Raw genomic sequence first — 22,691 nt, 5'->3', positions numbered from 1 at the left:
ACAGAAGGACAGAGAGACAGGGAGAGCCAGCCAGCCAACCAGCCAGCCAGCCAGCCAGCCAGCCAGCCAGACGCATGGACACACGCACGCACGTGCACACAGACACACACAGATGGAGGGCAAGAATTGATGGTGAGTTGCTGGAGCTATAACCGTGGTCAAGGGGAGAAACAGCAGAGGCTACAGCCGGTAGGATGGCGATGGTGGTTATACTATATTAATGTAAATATAAACAAATGTAAAATACCAGGTGTCCATGCGTTTGAACACTTGTTCCCCGCTGGTGCTGTTTTGGGAGGTGGGATCTAGCTGGAGGACCTCTAAGGGTTGTAGCCTAGTCCCACTCCCTTCTGGTGTGCAGAGATGTGAGCCAGCCACTTTCTGCTCCTCCTGCCCTAGCAGACACAGCCTGGCTCCTGCCTGCATACCTTCCCTGCCATGATGAACTGACTGTATCCTTACACTGGGAGCCAGATAAGTCCACCTCCCTTAGCTGTCTCTTGTCAGGTCATGGTGACCACATAAACACTGACATTGTGGTAGGAAATATGGACAAGTGACTTGAAAAGCCAGGAGGGGCAGAAACTGGAGTTTATTTTGTTATTAAGGGGCCCTCTTTCACCCGTGGGCTGTCAAAATCTGAACTTAATGACCACACAGTTTCTACTACTAAAACAACGTTCAACCCTTGAAGAGCAGTCGTCTGAGGCATAACAAAGAGAAAAAAAAATATCTCTGGTTTTTAAATTAAAAAAATCTTTCTTACTTTCAAAGAATTCAAAGATATAAAATATAAGGGCTGGCTAAAGGGCTTGGTGGTAAAGGTGCTTGCTGCTAAGCTTGAGAACGGGTTTCATCCTGAGTACATGCATGCTGAAAAGAGAGAACTGACTCCCTAAGTTGTCTTCTGACCTCCCCAGGTGTGATGTGGCAGGGGTTCCCTTCAATAAATGAATGAATGAGTAAATGGAATAATTTTTTTTTTTGAAAGACAAACGGATAAAAACGAAATCTGACAACAAGGGTGCACTTGTTTATTTTACCTTTTATTTTCTGGCAGTCCCGGGGCTTGAACCCAGGCCTCACATAGACTAGGCGAACACTCTTGCCATGGAATTACATCTTTAGTCTCTGGATTGATAACTCTAAAAATAATCTCACGAGAGAGAAGGTACATACCTCTACTAGCCATACACACATTCAGATGTACATATGGATGCATATTTCGAATTATCCTAAAACCATAACCTCAGAGGGAAATCTTTACCAAATATACAGACATAAACAGTAAACCTCTATAGAAAACAGTGCTGGTTAGAAAATGCGCAAGTCACGCGTAAACATTTCTAAGTTTGTGAGCCTTGCATAATTCCACATTTTGCGCTGATGACATCATGCTTTCCCAGGGGGCTCAAGTAACACTACACAAGCTGCACAGCTAGTCTCGAAGTACACATCTATTACCGTTATCACATTGAATAGACAAAGGAATTAAGGCACAAAAAGCCTTATTCTTAGAGTTTTAATGAGTACCTTTGAGCGGTGACTAAATCTCAGGACACAGCCCCACACTGCAGACCCTAAATTGGGTACCCTGTGTTGTCTCTGTGAAAGCAGACTAAAGCCTAGAGCCCACTGTCACACATGCATGCACACTCACACACACGTGCTAGCACACACACATGCATGCATACTCACACACACGTGCTAGCACACACACATACATGCACACTCACACACACGTGCTAGCACACACATGCATGCACACTCACACACACGTGCTAGCACACGCACATGCATGCACACTCACACACACGTGCTAGCACACGCACATGCATGCACACTCACACACACGTGCTAGCACACGCACATGCATGCACACTCACACACACGTGCTAGCACACGCACAGCTTAGAAACTGCTGATTTCATTCATCCACACTCCAAGACCGTGGAGGAAAGGGTACCAATGACATAAAAGTTACAGTGTCCCCTGCATGAGCAAGGCATTCTCAAACAAGGAGCTGGCTTCACTAAAGAACTTCTCAAAATAGTCAGTCTGTAATTGCTAACCACATTTCCCCTTGTGTGCAGGAAAATTAGCTGTATGAGAGCCTTTACCTAACGTTTAGTTCTGTTGACAGCTGATGTTTCCTCAAAAATGGCATGAAACAGAGTTATAATAAATGAATAAGTGGGCTGTCAGACCATCTCAGATCCCCAGATAATTAAGCCATCGTAGGTCTTTCTTTGTAAACTGGCAATGAGAATTAAGGATGCTTCTTTGGGCTTGGGAGCAGAAACGCTTAGCAACCTTTGCTAGAATGGCTGACCGTCAGGAATGGCTGACTATTGGCCTCCTAGTGATATCAAAGAAGAGGGATGGGCAGCAGGTTCTTGAACAAGTCCACAGAAGGGAGGAGGGTTGTGATTGGCTGATGTAAACCAGTGGTGAGGTCTGGGGGTGGGCCCACTTCATGGGCTTCCCTGAGCTGACAGGTCTCTGTAAACATCATTGAGTAGACAATAGCTTCTAGAATAGTTCTACAGAAGGCACTGTGTGCCATCCACGGCAGGCTGTCCCAGGCTCAGGTTCTTGACGTTTGCCATCTAGGAACACCGAAGCCATAAGCACCGTTCTTGCAGAAAGGGAAAGATTGCTGGTCTTTATCTCGGTGGAAAAAAAATCTGGAAAATCAAGTAGACACCCATTATAAGTCACACAGGATACTTCAATCATCCAAAAACAAAAAACTAAAATTAAGATTACCACAGGTATCTGCCAAAAGTGCAGCTGACTGACTGAAATGTGCCCTCTGGCCTTGCTGATGCCTGGGGCTTGTAATTAACACTCCTTCCGCATCACCACTTCATGTGGCCTCTCAGAGTTTGACATGTTTTCTGTCACTTGCAGACACCATGGAAGTATTTCTGTATTTCTTGGGACCTCATTCAGAAGCTCTAACAATAACTGTGTTACTCTAAATAATCCACCCACTTCCATGGCTTCCTCTCCTGACCTTAATCACATTGTTGGAAAGACAGAGCTGGAGAGGCTGGCTCAAGCACGAACATGTGCCTGTCAAGCCACAGGTTGAGATGTCACCATCTCACTTCTGGCCACATTACTGGTTTTGAGTTCATTGCAATGTACACAAGGAGAGACCAACCAGACTGGCAAAGCTCGGGGTTTACTGCAGAAGCGATTTCTTAGCATAGGGCTTCAGTGACATAGTCAGGCCCAAGTTAAAAGAAAGAAAACAGTTCAGTAGTTTAAAAAAGAAACAGTACGTGGGGCTAGTGAGATGGCTTCATGGCAAAGAACACTTGCTGCACTTGCAGAGGACCCGAGCTGGGTTCCCAGCACCCATGTCATCTGGGCAGCTCACAGTCACCTATAACTGCAGATCCAGGGCATCTGATGCCCTCTTCTGACTTAAGTGGGTATCCACACTCCTGTGGCATGCAAACATACACATTCATAATAAAATCTATTAAAAAGAAAGGAAGGAAGAAGGAGGAAGAGGGGGGAGGCAGGAAGAAATAAAGATAAGTCTAGACATCTTCAAGCTAGGCTCACTTCTGGCCAGGTAAGGCACCTGAGGGCATCAGGGACCCAGACACTCACCTTAGCATCCTACCGTGGACAGAATGCAATGGGCAGTTCCCGGTTGGGTACCAGGATGCCGAGATGCAGCATCTCGACTGGTTCATTGTCTGTAGCCACAATCTTATATTTTTGGATGATCTGTAACACACATTGAGATGAAAGCAGAATTAACTCTCTCTCTCCATGCCTTGTGGAATAGCCCAGAATGTGGTTCTAGAAACCCAGTGAACTTTTACCCAGCAAAGAGCCAAGTGGAGCTGCAGCTCAGCTAGTCGGCGCCCGATGCACATCCTCTTCCCAAGACCAAATGGGAGGTGGGCAAAGGGATTGATCTTTTTCTCTTTTTGAAGCCAGCGTTCAGGTTTAAACTGATTGGAATCTTCAAAGTTGTCTTCACTGGAGCCCAGTACCTGGGTATTTAGCATTAACACTGTCTAAAAACACACAGAAAGAGATGATACTTTAAAAAAAATCAGAAGCAAAAATAATTCACAGAAACACAATCATGATGGTTGTATTCCTTGACATATGTTAGTGAGAGTATGATATATATGTATATGTGTGGGGTAGCACATGTACCCATGTGCACATGCAGAGGCAAGAGGAGGGTACCTGATGTCCTCTATCACACTTTACCTTAGTCCTTTGAGACAGGGTTACTCCATGAACCTTGATTTAAGCTGGCAGTCAGCAAGGCCCACTGAACCTCTGTCTGTCCTGCACAATGCTGACCCAAACAAAATCCGATTTTCTACATGGGTATTGGGGATTCAAGCCCAGGTCCTCACACATGAACAGCATAATCTGACCTACTGAAACCCCTCCCCAGTCCCAGAGCTCCTCATGTTAGGGTTTCATGCTCATGATCACCTCCTCTCTCTCCATTTTCTGGATGAAGAGGAGGGTGAATCTTTCTACGGCTCTCCAGAATGAATGTTCTCCTGGTAAAAAGTTTTGGGAAGATGGGACAAACACTTGGGAAGTGAAACCATGTCAAAGTTTTGCTAAGGAACAGGTATGCAAATATACTCACTCCTTTGGGCAAAGTGTATTCACCCAGAACCGTCGGCTTGTCGAGAGTCCGAGTTGTAAATGGTACACTTGGGGTAAGCCTGAAAAATCACAACCGGAGCTGTAAAGGTGGCCACAGACCACTCTCTGATGTGGCATTAGGAACAGAGACAGAATGAGAAGCAGAGGTGCTGTCAAAAGTCCAGTCAGGGTGAGAAAGAAACCCTCTCTCTTATCCTGAGGGGCTACTGGCCACCGGCAGCTGCTGGGGAACCGAGGGAAGGTGAAGGATCTGCGCGGAGTTGGGGAAGGGGTGAATATGATCAAGATACAGTGTATGAGTCCACAAAGAATTCAGTTTTTATAAAAAAACAAATCCCTCATTCTCAATATGTTTGTCACTTCTTTCTTATCATGTCAGTTATACAAGGCTGGCAGGTGGCTCATCGATTATTCTGTTCCCTTCTACAAGGCTGGCTAGTGGCTCATCGATTATTCTGTTCCATTCAATCTGTGTGCATCTCACGCCTCACCCAAAGCCTGCATCCCTTCTACTCTATGGCTGTCTGTTCTCCACAAAGGTGGTGCTGTTTCCTTCTGATCCGAAGGCTGGAAGTTTGCTTTCCAGGAAGAGCTAGAGGCTAGAAGACAAAGAGGTCTGTCTCTGTGTCTTCTTCCTCCGCCTTCATCTCCAACCCTACAACCACAGCTGGCTCCCTCCTACTGACAGCGTCCATCACAGGCAGGCTGTAGGGCTGGCCCCTGAGGTCTGGAAAGTGATGAAAGGCCCTTCTCTCTAGTTTGATAGATGCCTATAATCAGCCAGGGGAGGTATCTTCAGGGGAGCCATCTAGAGGTGTCACTGTTATGTTCTAAGAGAATTCTTTTCTAGTGACACAATGTATTGCCCAAAGCAAAAGAGATCCTTTCTCAAGTATTGACTCAGAGGCCTGTCCTTACCTCATGGACTCTTTTAGACAGGCCTTTAAGTAGGGCATATTCCTCACATCTTCCGCCCGGGGCGTCTGGTTCTCGGGCAACATGCTCTGGATTTCCAGAAGAAGTCTCTCTTGCACGCGGGGATTCCGGGATAGATTGTAGAGAACCCACATCAAGCTGTTGGCTGTCTGAAAGGCAAACAGATTAATCCACCATCAGGTGAGCAAAAGGTCACGTTTAGAACCAGAACGGAACTGCTTGAGCGTGAACAAATGCGCGTACTACTGACAAGAGCTGGGTAAATTTAGGGACTATTGGGGCTCATTTCTGGGTTGTGGTATACTTTACTGCTCCATGAGGTGTTGCCACTAGGGGGAAACTGGAGCAAGATACAAAGATGTCCTCTATTTATACCCCCCTCCCCAGACCTAAATGAGACTCCAGCATGGCCTCAAAATAAAAATTAAAGTAGAACTTATTTAGTGGGCAAAACCTGATGTAAGATTGAGTACAGAAAGGGCAGAAACGCTCTAGTGGTGCCAATGAAAGGCTTTCTAAAGACATTTTCCCAGTGCGATTGAAGGCACAACGCATTGCCTTTCTGGAACCTAATACAAGGTCTTTTGGCTACACCCTAAATCACCCACGGACATGAAAAGGGTTCTAGCCACATGCAAAATGTCTTCATTTGAGAATGCAATACCCTGCCAAAAAAGGATGGGGGATAGGGGATAAATTCTAATATAGAATTGAGTATGCTAAGAAGCCTACAGAGGCTGTTTTTGGCAAAGGCTGGTGGCCTTTTAAGGGGATCTTTGGTGTCTTTCCTGGAGGTAATAAGGAATAGTCACCATAGTCACCAGCAGAAGTGAGATGCATGTGGGCTCCTCAGCTGACTTAAACCCAACAGTCTCCTAATCATGGTGGTCATGTCCTCCCTCTCCAGACACCAAGGCTGTGGGACCAACGCCATGGCCCACTCCCACACTAATGGGCAGAGCACAAGACGGGTCAGAGCCAGCTGGTATTTATTATTTTTGGAAGAACATGCCTCCCAGGCAGGCTTCTTCATGTCAGAGGGCCAGTGGCTTCGGTTGCAAATAAATCGTGGATGGCATTATTACAGGAGCAGGAAGAGGGTGGGGCCTCCACATCAAAGGCAATGGAGCCTCTCTGATCCGCCCAAGGTGGCTTTCAGAATAAAGGGGACTGGAAAGGAAATGGATCAGGTGTGTGACCATAACAGCAAGTGGCTCACCACAAGTGTCAAATAGGGCTCCACGGGGCTGGGTAAGTTCAGTTTCACCACATCCAGGGGACACTGTCTGGGCCCCTCAGGAAGACGGCAGAGCTTAATTCCAGGGGAAGGGGGTAAGGAAACCTCAAGGGCTCAGCCTGTCCTGGCATGACCTTGGTTGGGAGGGGCACCTGTCTCCTTAACTGACCTCTCTAGCAAACTCGCTCTCCACCCACCAGCCTTAGTCCACTTGTCAAAGCCTAAACTGGCCGCCAGCTTACTCCCTTGCTTAGGAAATGTTCCTTCATGGCAAATACCACTATCTGAGGTAGCCGTGTGTGTACCTCCACACCCCTCTCTCCTCCCCGCTGCCATCTAAGTTCTACGAGGCACAAGACTTTGCCTCTCATTCCTAGTGGTCTTTTAAGGGCCGAGCACATGGTAGGCGCTCTATAGTTCTCTCTCTTTCATTTGCTCAGTAAGCGTTCGTTGACCATGTGCTCCTTTGTGTCCCTGGAACGACGCTGCAGACAAAGCAAGGCCACAGCTTTCACAGAATTCACAGTTCAAACAGAGGAGCCATGGCCCTTGTTGCTGTGTGGAAAGGCCTGCCACTCAATCTCACAGGGAGATCAGATCACTCACTGCTTCTGTCAGTCTCCTGCAGTGAGGGGGAGAAAGGGGTTTGTTCCTAATACAGGAACCCTGCCTTTCTCCTTCCAGAAGCCACGAAAGGGGAAAATGCAAAGAAGCCGTCAACCGGTTTCGGCCTGGAGGCTTTAAGGGGCACAGAACGTGGGACTTTGAGGAGTCTGAGTACCTGTCACACCAGTGACAGCTTAAGACAGGAATGGGAGGCGGCTGCATGGAGAATCTAGGAGAATCAGCTGGTGGATTGCACACGAGCTGCTGCATAAATCAAAACCAAGCCGCCCCAAGCTCATCTTGTTTGTACTTTTAAGTAGTAAAAGTATTATTGGTCTGGAGGACTGTATTCTGATTTTAATCTCATCTTATTTAAAATATAATCAGCTACAGGTAGTCACCATGGGGGTAGTCTGAGTTATTACTAAAAGACATCCGTGTGTGTAGTGTGTATGTGCTCATGTCGGGGAACATGTATATACACACATGTGGAGGTTGGAGGCTGACATCAGGCATCTTCCGTAACCACTCTCTCCCTTATTGTTTGAGGCGGAGTCAATATTGATTTCCGCAGCTGCTTAAAAACTCAGTGTTTAGCCAAGCAAGTCCCCACCCACCCTCACCGTCTCCACCGCAGCAAGCTGGAGCTCCGTGACAGCCGCGTACAGTTCTTTCTTGGAAAGATGATTGCGGTGGTAAATGTCGCAAAGGAAATCTGCGCCAGGCTGCTGGGAATATTTCTCCAAGCGGTTGTTGATGCAAGGCTTTACTGTGTGACAGAATCAGAAGGAAAGAGAGCCTGAAAATTCCGATGAGGGCAAGAACCCAAGAAGACCTTGCGACACTGAGTCTTTTCAGGGACACTGACAATTTACTAGGCAGGTGTCCAGTGACTATTCTCGCTACACTGGCAAGTACTGGTCAAGGCCGACCCTTCTCAGGACTTCTCAGGATCCACCGGGCATCTTCTAAGAGTGTTGATTCAGAATCAGTGATCGGGGAGCCTGAAGCCAGTCTCTCTCTTTCTTCAGACTGGGACTCACTATGTAGTCCTAGCTGGTCTGGAGCTTGGTCTGGAGCTTGCTCTGTAGCCCAGACTGGCCTCAGCTATCTGCCTGTCTCTGTCTCTAGAGTGCTGGTACCACCCATATAGTGCACACACCACCATGTATGGCCTTGAAGTCTGCATTTCTATCAAGCCCTGCGCAGGTGCTCCTGGTCTATAGTCACCTTCTGACGAACAAGAGCTCAGTCCCAGAAGGGATCAGCATGAGAGGGGATGAGAACTGGCCTTATGTGCATGTTCCAAACTTGGCTGTGGACATTATTAACCATACACACAAGTACAGTGCCTGGGAACACTGTTAACACTCAAACTATTTAGCATTTATGAAACACTCAGACAACTGTCTCTCTCACTCCAATTCGTTATATGGGCCAACACCAAGTTAAAATCTCCATGGAGCTAGTGGACAGGGTGATTGCCTGTGGTGTAGCTCACATTTCAGTCTGAAGCCTTGGGAAAGTTACTTCAGTGTGTCTCAGAACCATTGCTTGGGGACTCTTGGAAGAGTTGACGGTGTGGGTTTGCTTAAGGGTTAAACATATACAGGATTCCTAATGTCCCATGTCATGGAGCAGAAATAGCCCTAACCACCAAAATACTGTAATCTACCCAATGTTTGTGTGCACTAAACGTTGTACCTAAGTGAGAATTGCTGTCATTTGTTATTTTAAAGATGGAGCAATCAAAGATGAAAACGTGGTGACACACACGGACTCAAGGCTGTCTCTGAAACTCTTCTTTGAGCCACCTTCAGCTGGCAGAGTGGATGACAGAAAGCTGCTTCCCGCTGCCCCGCTATGCTCATGACTTTGGAAAGCTGTAGAGAGGAGCAGAAGCATGGCCATGGGAAGATCATGAAGACCCAGTCAGGTAGATCACTTGAGGCCTGTCCTGGGCATAGCGTCAGGACAACTGGATTGCCGTGGGCAGTGGAAAGGGAGGCCTTTTACCTGATTTGAAAATGGTGTCCCAGGCCAGAGTGTGCGCCTGCCACACTTTGGTGTTGAGGCTCTTGTGCAGCTCCACGGGGGTCACCATCATCTTCCCAAACGTGCTCATCATCTGGAAGAAACACAAGAATTTGGACCCTGCATTCTTCTCTCTAAGCCAGCGTTCTCTCGGAGGGGGAGGATCCTAAATCAGACTTCTGCATCTCCAAAGGGTGGGGTTCAAAGGCCCTCCAGCTCCCTCATATCTCAAAGATGGCTTTGTGCTCTGTGTTTAATAAAAAGTATCAGTCTCATGACCCTTCTGATACACACACATACACACACATTCATACATATACACACATACACACAAACACACACACAAATACACACATTCATACATACACACACATATACACACACATTTGGTTATATTAGGAATCAAACCTAGGGCCTTTTGGTTGCTAAAAAGGCATCCATTATAGAGCTAAGCTATATTCCTTTTGTTTTATTTTTTTATTTTGAGACAAAGGATCATTACATTCCTAGGCTGCCCTTGCACTCACTCTGAGGCCCCAACCCATGTCAAACTTGGAATTAGGTTGCCTCAGCACCTCGACCAAGCAGCTGGTATGACAGGCCTGTGCCACCACCCCAGTTTTTATATGGTCTAATTGCAAAGGAAGAAGAAAGAACTGGAAAACTATAATTTGTCTATTGAGTCCAGCTTCTTAATACCACAGAATCCTTAGCTAATCCCAAATCAATTTCACTGCATCTATGATATCTCAAGTTACCCACACTATTCAAAACTGTTAAATCTGAAACATTCTGAAACTTTAAAAAAAAAGGTACCTTTGAACTAAGTGACCGTTAGTCGAGACACCTTCAGTACGTTTAAAATGATTTTTTGTAGTAAAATAACTTTGCTTAGACTGATCAATAATAGGCTTTTTGTATGTTTGTGATTGGTGCACATGAATATATTAAAATATAGATATCAAAGTGAATGGACTAATTATGAAAACACATACGTGTGTACACTCCTCCTTGGAGACGCAGGGACAAGCTCTGTTAGGCTGCCCAGGGAGATGGCTTACCGTTTTGATAGCCGTAATGAAGGTCAGAGCTTCTTCCTCAGCATTCTTCTGAAGGAGCCCAAATCTCTTCTCGTACAACACGAGGCAGATGCCTATCATTGAGAATAATCGCTACTGTTATTTAATAGTAGCATGCCAGAGTCTATGACTAGCCAGCTATTAAAGACTGAGTCCTCTGTCTCATGACATTGTGGTCTCTTCTGGAAGGAAACCAACATTTCAAAGAGTGAGAAAGGAGGCCAAGGACACTCTCTTCTGCCTCCAGACATCATTTCTGGGAACAAATGACCCATGAGCTTCCCATCCTGACAAGAGATGCACTGTCCACATCAGTCACAGGGAGGTGAGGTCAGAGGCAGATCACTGGCTCAGAAACCTGCGCTGCTTTGACTCAGGCTGTTGGAGATGCAGAAGTCACCATGAGAAAAAGGGCTGGAAAAGAATGAGCTAAGGACTAAGTTCCCGTACCTACCAGGTACTGGACCAGCACAGGACAAGTGTTTCTCTGTTCTGTTTTCCATTTAATAATGTTGTTTAGGCTCAACCTATTTTCAAATAAGATTCCTTAGTCTTTAAAACTTTTTACATAGAAAAATTTGAATTCTAGGATACACATGTCCCCTGAATTAGATGTGGTGACTGAACATGTTGTTTTAATTACTTTCTCCTTGACTGTGTGTCCACACGGGGATGTATGTGGGTTGGTGTGGGTGGCAGCATCTGCAACAGTGTTTAGTTCCCATGATGCTTTGCATCTGTACCATAGCATTAATCTAAGAATGGCGACGTTGTCATACATGACCATGATACATTACTAATGTCCCTGAGAGCTTGACCCATTCTTTATTAGATCCACTATGTGCTTGTTTGGAAAGCCCCCCACTGTCTTAAAGCGTACCTTCTGTAACTGTTCACTTTCCTGACTGAACGCATCCTGTTTAAGATTTCAATAGCCTTTTTATCCCACAAGGCCTGGCTTGGGTACCACCAGGAGCCTGTGGCACAGCTCTGGGACGTCCCCTGACTGTGAAGCAGTGTCCACCACTTATTCTCACAGCCATGTGGACAATTGTGAAGCTGATCTTGAAGTTACGGGGCGTTACTGTTTCCCTTCAAGGTAAACCTAGATCAGTGATTGGGAATGTTCCCTGACAGTCTACTAAATGCAGAGGCTTTAAGCGCTCATGGCAAATCCTGTATAGGAAGAGTCACGAATGGATAAAGATCGTTTAGAAAATGACCATTCACAAAAACTACAGTAAAATCAACATCAAACTTCCTTATTCATGAACACCTAGGTTTAATAACTAGTTGGCCCTCTCTGGGGAAGTTACTTAAGATCACAAGGTTTTGGGCTTATCAGCATGGAATGGCACCACAGACACAGCAGTTCTGACCCACTCGCACATCCTTGTGGTTTTGAAGACAAGGCAGAGAGGTGGATTCAGCCAGGAAGCGCTGCTTTCCCAATTGTGGGCATTATTTGGGTGTACACTGCAAACTCATGCCACGAAGTTTGTACGCCTGCGCAAATGCAGTTGTTGTTCGTACAAGGCCAACTTTTCTCTTGCTCTTACCCCAGTTTACCTCTGACTTGTACAACGCTTTTTCCCTAAGGCAACTTCAGTTTTATCCAGGGCATCCAGGTAAGAAATCAGGTCTATAGGCAAGAAATCAAGGTGGATCTGGAATTTTGATAATAATCCTGAGGCCCCAGGACAGCTTCAGTAGCTACGTGACCCAGTTTTTGATAAAGGAAAATAAACATTCCCCCTGTATTTTTGAAACAGGATATTGCTGTGTAGCCCAGGCTAGCCTTGAGTTCATGTCCATTTCCCTGCCCTAGTTCCCTCAATGCTAGGACTACAGGCAAGAGCTACCACACCAATCTACCAATCTACTCTTTTGACTTTTTAGATTTCTCTCTCTCTCTCTCTCTCTCTCTCTCTCTCTCTCTCTCTCTCTCTGTGTGTGTGTGTGTGTGTCTGTGTAAAGTGTGTGATTATACATGCCCCACACTGAGTGAGCATGTGGATATTAGAGGACAACCTTTGATGCTGGTCCTTCCTTTTACCTTGTTGGAGACAGGGTCTCCTGTGGATTGTGATTTCATACACCAGTCTAGCTGGCCTGGGAGCTTCCGGGTATTCCCTTCCCCCTGCCTCCCATGTTGCCACAGGAGCACTGGGATCACAGACTTGTGCTCCTGTGTCTGACTTGGTGTGAGTTCTGGAGATTTGAACTCAGGTCTTCATGTTTGCACACGGACCTTTTTCTGCTCAGTTTCCTCCCCATCGCTCTCTTAGGTCTCTAAATGCAAAGGCAGCAAAGTAGTCTATTTTTTATCTCCCGGTTTCCCTGTTGTCTCTGCATAGAGTGCAGAGGCAAAGGGAGGGGCAGCTGCTGTTGCTTTTCCTCCAGCCAACACGCTAAGAGCATCCTTCACACTTGTGCCTGGGTGGGGGCTTTGCACTCCCGACTCCACTATCTGGAACTCTCATCCAAAGAGGCCTTTCCAACTTCCTCTTTTCCTGACTTTTGTTTTCTTAGTGGAGAGGACTCCCCTCAGCGAGAAACATGTGAGGCCCACACTTCTGCTCTTTGGTCCTTTAAATGTCCTGTATCTGTCACTTTGGAATTATAGCTTTGTGAAGCCAAAGACACGGTCCACTTTGTCCCTCGCAGTGTCCCTAGTACTTAACAGTGGCTGGCATATAGGATTTGTTTAATAAATGCTTGTTGGATGACTTAATAAACAACCTATACTACAGGTCATAACTAATATGGGTTTGTATGGCTTAGTCCATCTATCGTTATGGAAGTGTAAGAAGAGCTCAGTTTCATCCCCCAGATCTCTTGCAAACTTAAATGAACAAGACTACAAAGTCAACTTACTTTCAAAGGACCATTTGTTCAGCTCACTGTACAAGTCTTTGATACGGCCACCTTCATCACGCAGCTCATCTATTCTCCCCATAAAATCGGCCAAGACCTTGAAAGAAAGCAACCAGGAAAGATACACCTTTACGTCACTGAAGGGACAAAGTTCAAGCTCGGGAGTTCATTGGAGGGTATCTCTGCTGTTGGTGGTGACTGGCACTAATTATATACTGTCTTCTCCAGGTCTGTCCCTCACTGTTTCCTAAGCTCTTCCTGTCGCCACAGAAACTCAAGCTTCAGGCTCATCTTAAGGGTATTTCTGGCAATTGTCTTATGTTCGTGTGTGTGTGTGTATGTATGTGTGTGAGAGAGAGAGAGAGAGAGAGATATGTATATATGTGTATGTATGTATGTAGGTGGGTGGCATGTGTCAATGTGCTCATGTGTGGAGGGCAGTGGTTGACATTTGGTGTCTACTTAAGTTGCTCCACATCCGAATGTTTGAGACAGGGTCTCTCATTGAACCTGGAGTTCTGAAATGTGGCTGAGCAGCCAGGCCAATGAGCTCCTAGGGATCCTCCTGTTTCTACCCCCACTCCCGCAGACACCAGTACTGGGATTTGAACTTGATGATTGGAGTACACACATGCACACCAGTTCTGGGGTTTGAACTCAGATCTCTATGAAAGAGTGCAAGCCCTTTACTGGCTGAGCCGTCTCCCCAGCTCTGGTACTGATCCTCTAAGAAGAAAAGCATCCTTTGTGGGCAGACTGGGTGAAGCCAAGGGTGGAGTCAGACCAACTGGAACAGTTGTTCAGGGACTGTGGTGAAGTTGAGAGGGGCATCTCCACGCTGCACTCCACATCTGGGCAGAAGCCTGTCTTCCCATCAGTTGTTTGTGTGAAGTATGTGGAATTTGGAGCCAGGAAACCTACAGGTTCTGGACATAGCTTCCTCAGTAGATAGAGCTGCAACTTTGGGACAGTCATACATGGTCTCTAGCTGCTGGACTCCAAAACCAGAGCCTGAGGTGACTCAGGCCTCACACTTGTGAAGTGTGTCTGGGACCACACGTGGTTATAAAGTGTGTTATCTTAGCTGACCTGCACTGCAACCTCGCAAGGCAGGAGGCACAGCCATTGCTCACATTTTCCACATCACAGATGAGAAACAGTTCAGACACTACGTTACTTGTCCAAATAACTGAACACCTGCTAAGCTATACCCGAGAGAAGGGGTGAATGGTCGGAGGCCTGCAGGTAACAAACGGGCATGCTTAGCTTGCTTATGTAATGCATTTAAATGTAATTTGAATTTTATGTAAAAAAGTCAAGGGAAGAAAAAAGAAAGCAAGAAAGAAGGAAACCTGAGCATGGGGTTTCACCTTTAACCCAAGACTAGGGAGGCAGAAGCAGGTGGATCTATATAAATTTGAAGAAAGTCTGGTATACATAGAAAACTCCAAGCCAGTAGGGATTACATGCAGGGAGGCCCTGTCTCAAAGAAAAAAAAAAAAGAAAGAAAGAAAGAAAAGAAAAGAAAGACAACCCAAGAGATTTCACACACATGTATGGATTTCCACAACCTGGCTTATTAACACATCCCTATTACTACCACAAGATGACCCCGGGTGTGTACCACCACATGACAATAGCTAGCTGGGTTTGGAGCAGACAGCCCCTCTAGAAAAGGCTTAACTAGGGCTGGGGAGATGGCTCAGAGGTTAAGAGCACTGGTTGCTCTCCTAGAGGTCCTGAGTTCAATTCCCAGCAACCACATGTGGCTCATAACTATCTGTAACGAGATTTGGTGCCCTCTCCCTTCAGGCATATATGCAGGCAGAACACTGTATACATAATAAATAAATCTTTAAAAAAAAAAAAGAAAAAAAGAAAAGACTTAACTACGCAGCTTGCTAAACGTCTGACTTGGGGCTTGCATCACTGTGTCATATTAATTATCCGGCTTTTAGGAGCTCCTAAGCTGTATGGAGCCCATCTGGGTCCAGGTCCGACTCAAATCAACCTCCAATGTGAACAAGAATAAGAAGAGACCACAACTGCGTGGCCCCTGTTGGCTCGATGCTGTTGCTAAAGTCCTTTAGCATGGTATAAAGCCCTTCTTAAGGGTAAGGTTTGCCCATTGTCGGGGATCTTTTCCGGATCATCCATTGGCACGGAATGTGAAATCTCCGGACACATCATCCCATTTCATCCCCCTCCATTGTCAGAAGACTAGCCTACAGGAGCACTTCCCACTTGGTACCCTCACTCTCGCCTCACCTATTCTGACTGCAAAGGCCCCTCAAACGTTGTGACCCAAAGACTAATCGGCAGCTCTCTGTCCTGGAGAGCCAGGGAAAGCTGACCCTAGTACACACACACCTCATTGATCTTATTGTCCAGTTTCATGATCTCCACCGGCTTCATCAGTTTCTTTTGGAAGGCGCTGCGGATCCTCTGCCACTCTCTTCCTTCCCTGCGGAGACGGAGACGGATTGCGTTTAGGGAGCCCGGAAGGAAGCAGCGCAGCGATTCGCAGAGCACCCGGGAGTAAGCTAACCCTGCCGGTAGCCAGGGAAATTCTCAGGAATTTTAGCACGCTTTTAGCACGCTTTGAATATGCGCCGCTGTCCATTAGGGACCCGAGAGGGGATCCCAGCGTCCCTCTGCTCCCTGGGGAGCTGATGGCTGTTCATGGTCGATGGGGAAGGGATAGTCATTTTTCTTCAGTAGTATAGGCTCCTACCAAGTTGACAGGGCTCTAAATAACCCCATTCATGCTTGTGCAAGCAATCTCAGGGAATCATAAACACCAACAAAGAGACATGAAAATTGGATGGGGAGTTGTTGGGACTGGGTAGAGTCTCCGCGGGAGTGAGAGGGGGATTAAAGAGAAGACGCATGATGAAAGCGACCAGAAACTATATATGTGTATATACATATATATTATATACATTATATACACTTGATTTGACATAGGGTTAAATCTTGCCCATATTGATACTAGGAACATGAAGCTAAATTAAAAGAGATTGGAGCTTTAGGTATGTCCTGGTGGGGAGGCAGGCATGTGTGCATCCCCTCACTATAAAGCTCTTTGTGGGGGGGACCCATGTCTACACTATAATTAGAGGATTGCACAGGCGCTCATTGGAGCAGGGGCTTTTGTATTCGTTCTGCATTAGGAAAGTCCAACCCTAGGAAACTCTAACTACCCCCTTCCCTACTGCCCTGCATGTCCTGGCCTCCACCGTCTCCACCCCCGCAGAGGACACTCACAGGATCAGCAGCCCGTAGCCCTCGTTGCGGTGGTCCCGATAGGCTTTCCAGGGTTTGATCTCCAGTCTCTGGGGATGTGCGCTCTCCGTCCGGTATAGAGCTTCTAGCAGGCTCGGCGAGCCCAGATGCACCGAGTCGAAGGAGCCTAGCTTCATCCGGAAAATCTGGCCGTACTTCTTGTGGTACTCTACCTGCAGAGGGACGGGCCAAATGCCATCAGCACGCACCCTTTGGTGCTAGGGGCGCTTTTTCCTTGAGCCGCTGCTGGGCCGCCTGAGCTCCCTTTCCCCTCACCCCCGCCTGGCCACTCCGACCAGAAGGAATAGGGAAGAGGGGAGTGACAAGTTATTTACCAGAGTGTCATGCTGTTTCTTCAGGCCACCTTTCCAAAGAATCTCCAGTAGACTGCCTAGTAGTGGCCAGTTGGTTGGTCCAGGCAGGGAGGTGGCGCCCCGACTCTCACCACCTGTCACCAGCGGGCAGAGGGGTACCTCTTTTGGCTCTCGGGAAGCGTATGCCTTGGATGTCACCCTTCTAGGGGGCTGCCCAAGGTCCCGCAGCCGCCTCAGGAAGGAGATCAGAGAACGCCTTTTGTCAATGGGGCAGCTCATAGTAGCAGGAGACACATGGGTTACGAGGAGGAGCAGGCACTGGAAGGGGTAAAGTGTTTTGGAGGTGGTGTTGGGTTCTGAAGTCTTGGCGATTTGGGAAGAGAGGCAAACAGAACCCGGTGTGGTGGAGTGGTATAGAGCAGGAGGGACTTCCAAGAGGCAGATGCCCAGGGATGCTGCAAAGTTCAGCGGCTTAGGGCACAGGTGTCTGCCCTGAGCTGGCCACAGGGGCTGGAGAAGAGCAGCCGGGGTTTGGTAGCTCTTAGTCGAGTCCTCTGTGGGTTTCCAAATTTGACTTCTCCCGTCTGAAGCCACAGGGTGTCAAGGAGGGTAGAAGAGATGCCGCCAGGTCGGATGTACCTCGGTGTGTCTCTTCAAGCTCCCAGACTCAGGGACCTCGTATTTATGGATATAGGGCATGTCGGGATGGCCAATGAGCATGCTGAGTAGGGCGGAGGGGGACCTGCTGGCAAAGCTGGGAGGGACGCGGGGAGGGGGGGACGGGAGTGAGAAGAGGATGGAGTCAGCAAGGTGAATGAGGGCGCCAAGGCCTAGGGTGACCGATGCGCTGCGCACCGTGTACTCCACCCCGGAGATAACTCGGGCAAGGCGCGTCGAGCCCAGGGTTCAGCGAGTGCGTTGCGAGCGCGCCTCCCTGCCCTCCTGCAGGCTGCAGCTGGCCTTGCAGCTGCCCGAAGCTGTGCTTGCACAATCGCCACGCAGGGCGGGCAAGGTCCCTGAGGACAGCCGGTAAGGCCGCCCGCGCCTGCCAAGCGAGTGGAGAGCGCGATTCTTCCAGCATCCCGGGAGACAGGTTTACGCAGCCTGAGCTGGATTACAGTTGGACGAAAGTTGCCTTTTTGAGCGCCTAAAGAAGGAGGGGACTTGAGACTAGTATAGAATGCATCAAAAGGGAGGCTGTGACCTTCTCACCATGGGTCTTAAGTTAGGCAGGAAAGTCCAGTACTGTTTGCAGAATTTCTTTACCAGATTCCTAGATGCTTCAGAGAGGGCTGTTAGGGAACTGAATAAACCAATGCGTGTTACATAGGTGTGTGTCCCCAGTTCCATCAATAAAGGGTGCTAGTGGCGTTAGCTCTTCTGGAGCTTGAGGAATGAGCTGGAGGGCTTAGTTTCCTTTGGACAGCTTTCCTCACTTTCCCTAAGCCTTTCCTTCTGGCGATCCACACACCCCGTGCAGAGCAGAGGCACCCACAGATTCCCAAGAACCCGACTCCCCACCTAAAGTCCACCTAAAGCAAGCGGAGCGACTCGCAGACGTAGTCGTGCTCTTGTGGCTAGCTACAATAGGACGGAACTCACTTTCTTAATTTTGGAAAGGAAATTGCTCTTTGCTGGTTCCAAGTGACTCACATTGTTTCCTGCTGACCCAGTGCAAAGCCACCAGCACTCAGGTAGGAGTCAGACTTCCTCCTGCCTGCTTTTCAGTCACCTGACCTAAGGTTATTGTGACCCAGGCTCTAGCAATGTTTCCCTGTGAAGTCTTCTGTAAACATCTGCTGTTTCCAAAAAATCTTTTGCAATGTGATTTGTGATTTGAGCTCCAATACTGTCATTTCGAATTTGTTCTAAGAGGCCAGGGTGAATCAAAAACAGTAGCTATAAATAAATAATGATTTAGATGTGATCTACTAACTAGACCAATTTAAATATGCATTGCAGTGTACGTAGGGCACAGCTATAAATTTACATAGTCTTTTGGGTGTTCATGAAATATACATCTTATTATATGTAATGTAGTGCAAGCCAGATACTATACGAAGGTACCATACACTATATTTTTGAGAGCTTGTGACAAAATAGGAATTTTGCACCCAAATTTCTATTTAAAATTTCACCTCAGCTCCATGTGGAAAACACAAAAGCTGAAAACAGATGCAGCCTCACCCCCCCACACATACCCTTAAGAAATTAAACACCCTCCCTGCCCATTGTCACAGACATCAGTGGCCCCAGCGACATTCACACCCGGCAGTTTCTGACCCAGCCTGACTGTTCAGCATAGACATCCACGTGCATCATTGTTTCTACCGCTTTCATGAGAGACAGTGTCTCATAGCCAAGGCTAGCTCAGACTCCTCATTCTCCTGGCTCCACCCCTAGATTGCTAAAATGACAGGTTTGTTCCACCATGCTGAGCACTACCTATATGAGACTATTGGAACTCTTCCTTCAACGACAATGTCTTTCCCAAAAAGGATGGGGTTAGAATGCTTTCCTTTGGGTATCTGGCATAGAGTGTATAGAGTGTGGTGTAAGTGGTCTCGTGCTGTTGGTGATGGAAAAGGACATCCCTAGAGGGAGGGTCTGTTTCAGTATCTCTTCTGACAGTGTCTGGATGTTGTAAAGACTGATGTGTGGCAACTGTCTTCCTAGTTCAGCTAGTGAGCTATTTTTCCTTATTCTGCTTTTATTTTGTGTGCTTAAGAAGGAGACAAGTTTCAGATGACGTAGAGTAGAAGCATATATACAGTATGACAAAATAACCTTAGTTTGGATCAATATACAAAAATCCATACAAATGTAAAAATTTGAGACTAGGTTTTTTTTTTTTTTTTTTTTTTTTTAGTTTGAAGTAGATTCAGGGCTGGAGAGATGGCTCAGAGGTTAAGAGTACTGGCTGCTCTTCCAGAGGTCCTGAGTTCAATTCCCAGGAACCACATGGTGGCTCACAACCATCTGTAATGAGATCTGGTGCCCTCTTCTGGCCTGCAAGTATACACGCGAGCAGAACACTGTATATGTAATAAACCTTAAAAAAAGCAAAGTAGATTCAGTAATCTATCCTTTTATCCTATCAATTCTATATCTTCCTCTTTCTTTTCAGAACAAGATCCCTGAATCTAATTTTCTTTCCTTCATTTCTTCTTTGACCATAACCAATAGCAGGAACTTTAGTGCTTTTTGTTTTGTTTTGGAGACAGGGTCTTACTATGTCTCCCTGGATGCCCTGGAACTTGCTATGTTGAGCAGGCTGGTCTTGAACTCACAGAGATCTTCCTGCTTCTGCCTCTCAAGTGCTGGGATTAATCTCATGTGCCACACTCATAGCTAGGGTCGCACTTCTTCATGTATTCCAAAAAATAAACTTAGGAGGACAGGAGATGACCAGTTAGCGTATACGTAGGAGTGTACACTACTATTCATGAAAGAAAATGGCTGTTCATGGAAGTTTGTGTCTCATGTGCACTGGAGAAAGTTCCCAGCCATTGCTATCCTGGACAAAAGTGGAAAGAAAGCATAAAGTTCACTGAAAGTCTATTGAGTAGAACATTCCTCAGTCCCTGAAGAGGCTCATAACACCGGACGGTTATGTTGTGCAGTCTCAGGGACTCATCCGTCTCCCTTGGCTTCATGCTTACTTCATTTCATAGCCTCTGTGAGCCATGCAGCCAGGGGTTCTTTCAGGATTTCCTAATGAAGATTCTGGAAGTGGCTCCTAAGTGCCAACCTCATCTCCAAGACTGGTTCCAGGAAGTCTTAACTAAGTCCTGAAAAGATTAATTAGACCCTAGCCTTTCTACTATGCAACCACACATGACATTTTGTGTGTGTATGTGTGTGCATGTGTATGTATGTATGAGTGTGCATGTGTGCGGTATGCTCCTGTGCAGTGTGTGTGAGCATATATGCTTATATGTGTGAATGTGTGTGTGTGCTTGCACATGTATGTGGTATAACCTGTTGGAAGGCAAAGGCTTGATCTTCTGTACTAGGAAACACAAAACTCTTAAATATATGGATTGGGAATACAGCTCAAGCTTCAAACTTTGACTGCCCCAGGGCGAGAGTTTCAGAGCCACTTTTTGACTGTGGAAAGTCGGAGGGCTGACTTTTCTTTTCTTGAGCAGAGAGTGTTGGAAACAACAGTGCAGCCAAACACAAACATAAGAGAAATGAGGACGGTAGCAGCAGAGGCTCCTGTGAGGACCCTGCAGATAAAGCCCTTAGCAAAATGAGGCGTGCAGGAATTCACTGTGCAGTGTGCATGTATAGCAGGCCCTGCTCTTTGAAGCTACATGGAAGGAGGTGTTGCGATCATTATTTCCGTGCTCAATTAAACAGCTGTAATTTGTGCTTATGGTGCCGGGCTTTGGAGACATGACCTCATGCACGCCAAAGAAGCACTCTTCCACTCAACAAGGTCTCTAGATCTTTAACTGTTTTGAGGCAGGGTTTCACTGAGTTGCTTAGGCTGGGCTCAAACTTGCCATCTTCTTGCTTTGGGCCATCCAAGCAGCTGACATCATGTCGTTTAGTTTAGCAAACTGTGCGGTTGCGTTGAGCTGAAGTAGACAAGTAAAGAGGGTCCCAGTGAGGACAAAGCTAAGCTCAGTCATTCAACAGCACATACACCAGAGTCAGTTTCCCCTCGCTTGAAGTCACAGCGATGCTTCCAGAAAACTGAACTTACTCCACAGGGTTTTTTTCTGAAAGTGACAGGAGCAGGCCCTTGGCATGAATCTAACTGCCCATGGAATTCATAACTATAGAAAAGGGACTCTTGGATCACTGAAGCCATAATATTTATGGCTTTTCTCCTGTGTTTTTCTGCCCAGTTACTTACATCTCCTTGAAATTGTAAGCTGTTGTCTTTTTGTTGATTATCCGTCCTCTAACACATGACACAGGCTGTTTCTGTTGAATAGCACCCAATAAGCAAATAATAGGCAATTGATTACTGATTATTTCCTCATTCTCCAGTAAAACCCAGAGAGTTTAGTAACAATATACCTCTTGTTTTCTGAGGAAGTTTTTGGTAAACCCTGAGGATGCTCAGTGTTTGACACAACAAAAATAACAGTTTGGGCCAGGTTGGACTGAAACAGTGTTTCTCCAGCTCACTGGCTTGTGGGCTGGGGAAGGTGTCTGGCTTCTCTGAACCCAGTTTCCTCATTGGCAACACTGGACATCATTGCACGCTCATCCCCGGTAGGCTAAGATGAGGAATTAAAAGTCCAGGTGAAACACTGCCTGTTGACTTAGATGGGCGTTCCTGGGCACAGACTAACCTTTTCCAGAGCCCTGCAGCAAACCACCAAGCATTCACCTTACCAGGAGACTGATACATGAAGTACTTCTGTCGTCAGGGAAAGGAAATGCCTGGTGGCGCGAACGTGGATGCTCCACCGCTGTTTGTTGATCGCCATACAGAGGACCACCGAAACAATTCCAGATCAATTCTGGAAGAGTCCCTTTCTCTTAAAAAATTTAAAAAAGCTCCGTCAACTGAGTATGTACTCAAACTTCGTGTGGTAGCAATTGCCCAACTGTCCTTATGACAGAGGTTGTACTACTGGCTTGTCTACCCAGGGAGAGCAGCTGTGAGAGCCCTTCTGTTCTCCTTCTTAGGAGTGTGTG

At 46.8% G+C, this 22,691-nt stretch overlaps 1 protein-coding gene across 2 annotated transcripts; it reads right to left on the bottom strand.

Annotated features, from left to right (window-relative positions):
- Positions 1 to 3,636: 3,636 nt before the first annotated feature.
- Positions 3,637 to 17,309, bottom strand: LOC130881952 (1,25-dihydroxyvitamin D(3) 24-hydroxylase, mitochondrial). Of its 2 annotated transcripts, XM_057781808.1 has the most exons (11): positions 17,052 to 17,309; positions 16,699 to 16,889; positions 15,802 to 15,895; positions 13,432 to 13,528; positions 10,537 to 10,628; positions 9,458 to 9,569; positions 8,065 to 8,210; positions 5,581 to 5,747; positions 4,643 to 4,721; positions 3,846 to 4,043; positions 3,637 to 3,747 (listed from the first exon to the last, which is right to left on the bottom strand). In XM_057781808.1, the coding sequence occupies exons 1-11, from the start codon at positions 17,307 to 17,309 to the stop codon at positions 3,637 to 3,639; spliced, it is 1,545 nt and encodes a 514-aa protein (XP_057637791.1). The 2 variants fall into 2 exon arrangements, with proteins under 2 accessions (XP_057637791.1, XP_057637792.1); XM_057781809.1 differs by lacking the exon at positions 3,846 to 4,043.
- Positions 17,310 to 22,691: the final 5,382 nt, after the last annotated feature.

Source organism: Chionomys nivalis, chromosome 9 (genome assembly GCF_950005125.1).
Source record: "Chionomys nivalis chromosome 9, mChiNiv1.1, whole genome shotgun sequence".
NCBI classification, from domain to species: Eukaryota; Metazoa; Chordata; class Mammalia; order Rodentia; family Cricetidae; genus Chionomys; species Chionomys nivalis.
This window is presented reverse-complemented; position numbering and strand designations above follow the sequence as displayed.

Excerpts from the sequence above, each read along its gene's own strand:
- LOC130881952 (XM_057781808.1), bottom strand. The coding sequence starts at position 17,309 with ATGAGCTGCCCCATTGACAAAAGGCGTTCTCTGATCTCCTTCCTGAGG. Across the intron at positions 16,890-17,051 it reads AGAAACAGCATGACACTCTG|GTAGAGTACCACAAGAAGTA; the intron begins GTAAATAACTTG and ends GTCCCTCTGCAG. Across the intron at positions 15,896-16,698 it reads GGCTACGGGCTGCTGATCCT|GGAAGGAAGAGAGTGGCAGA; the intron begins GTGAGTGTCCTC and ends CCGTCTCCGCAG.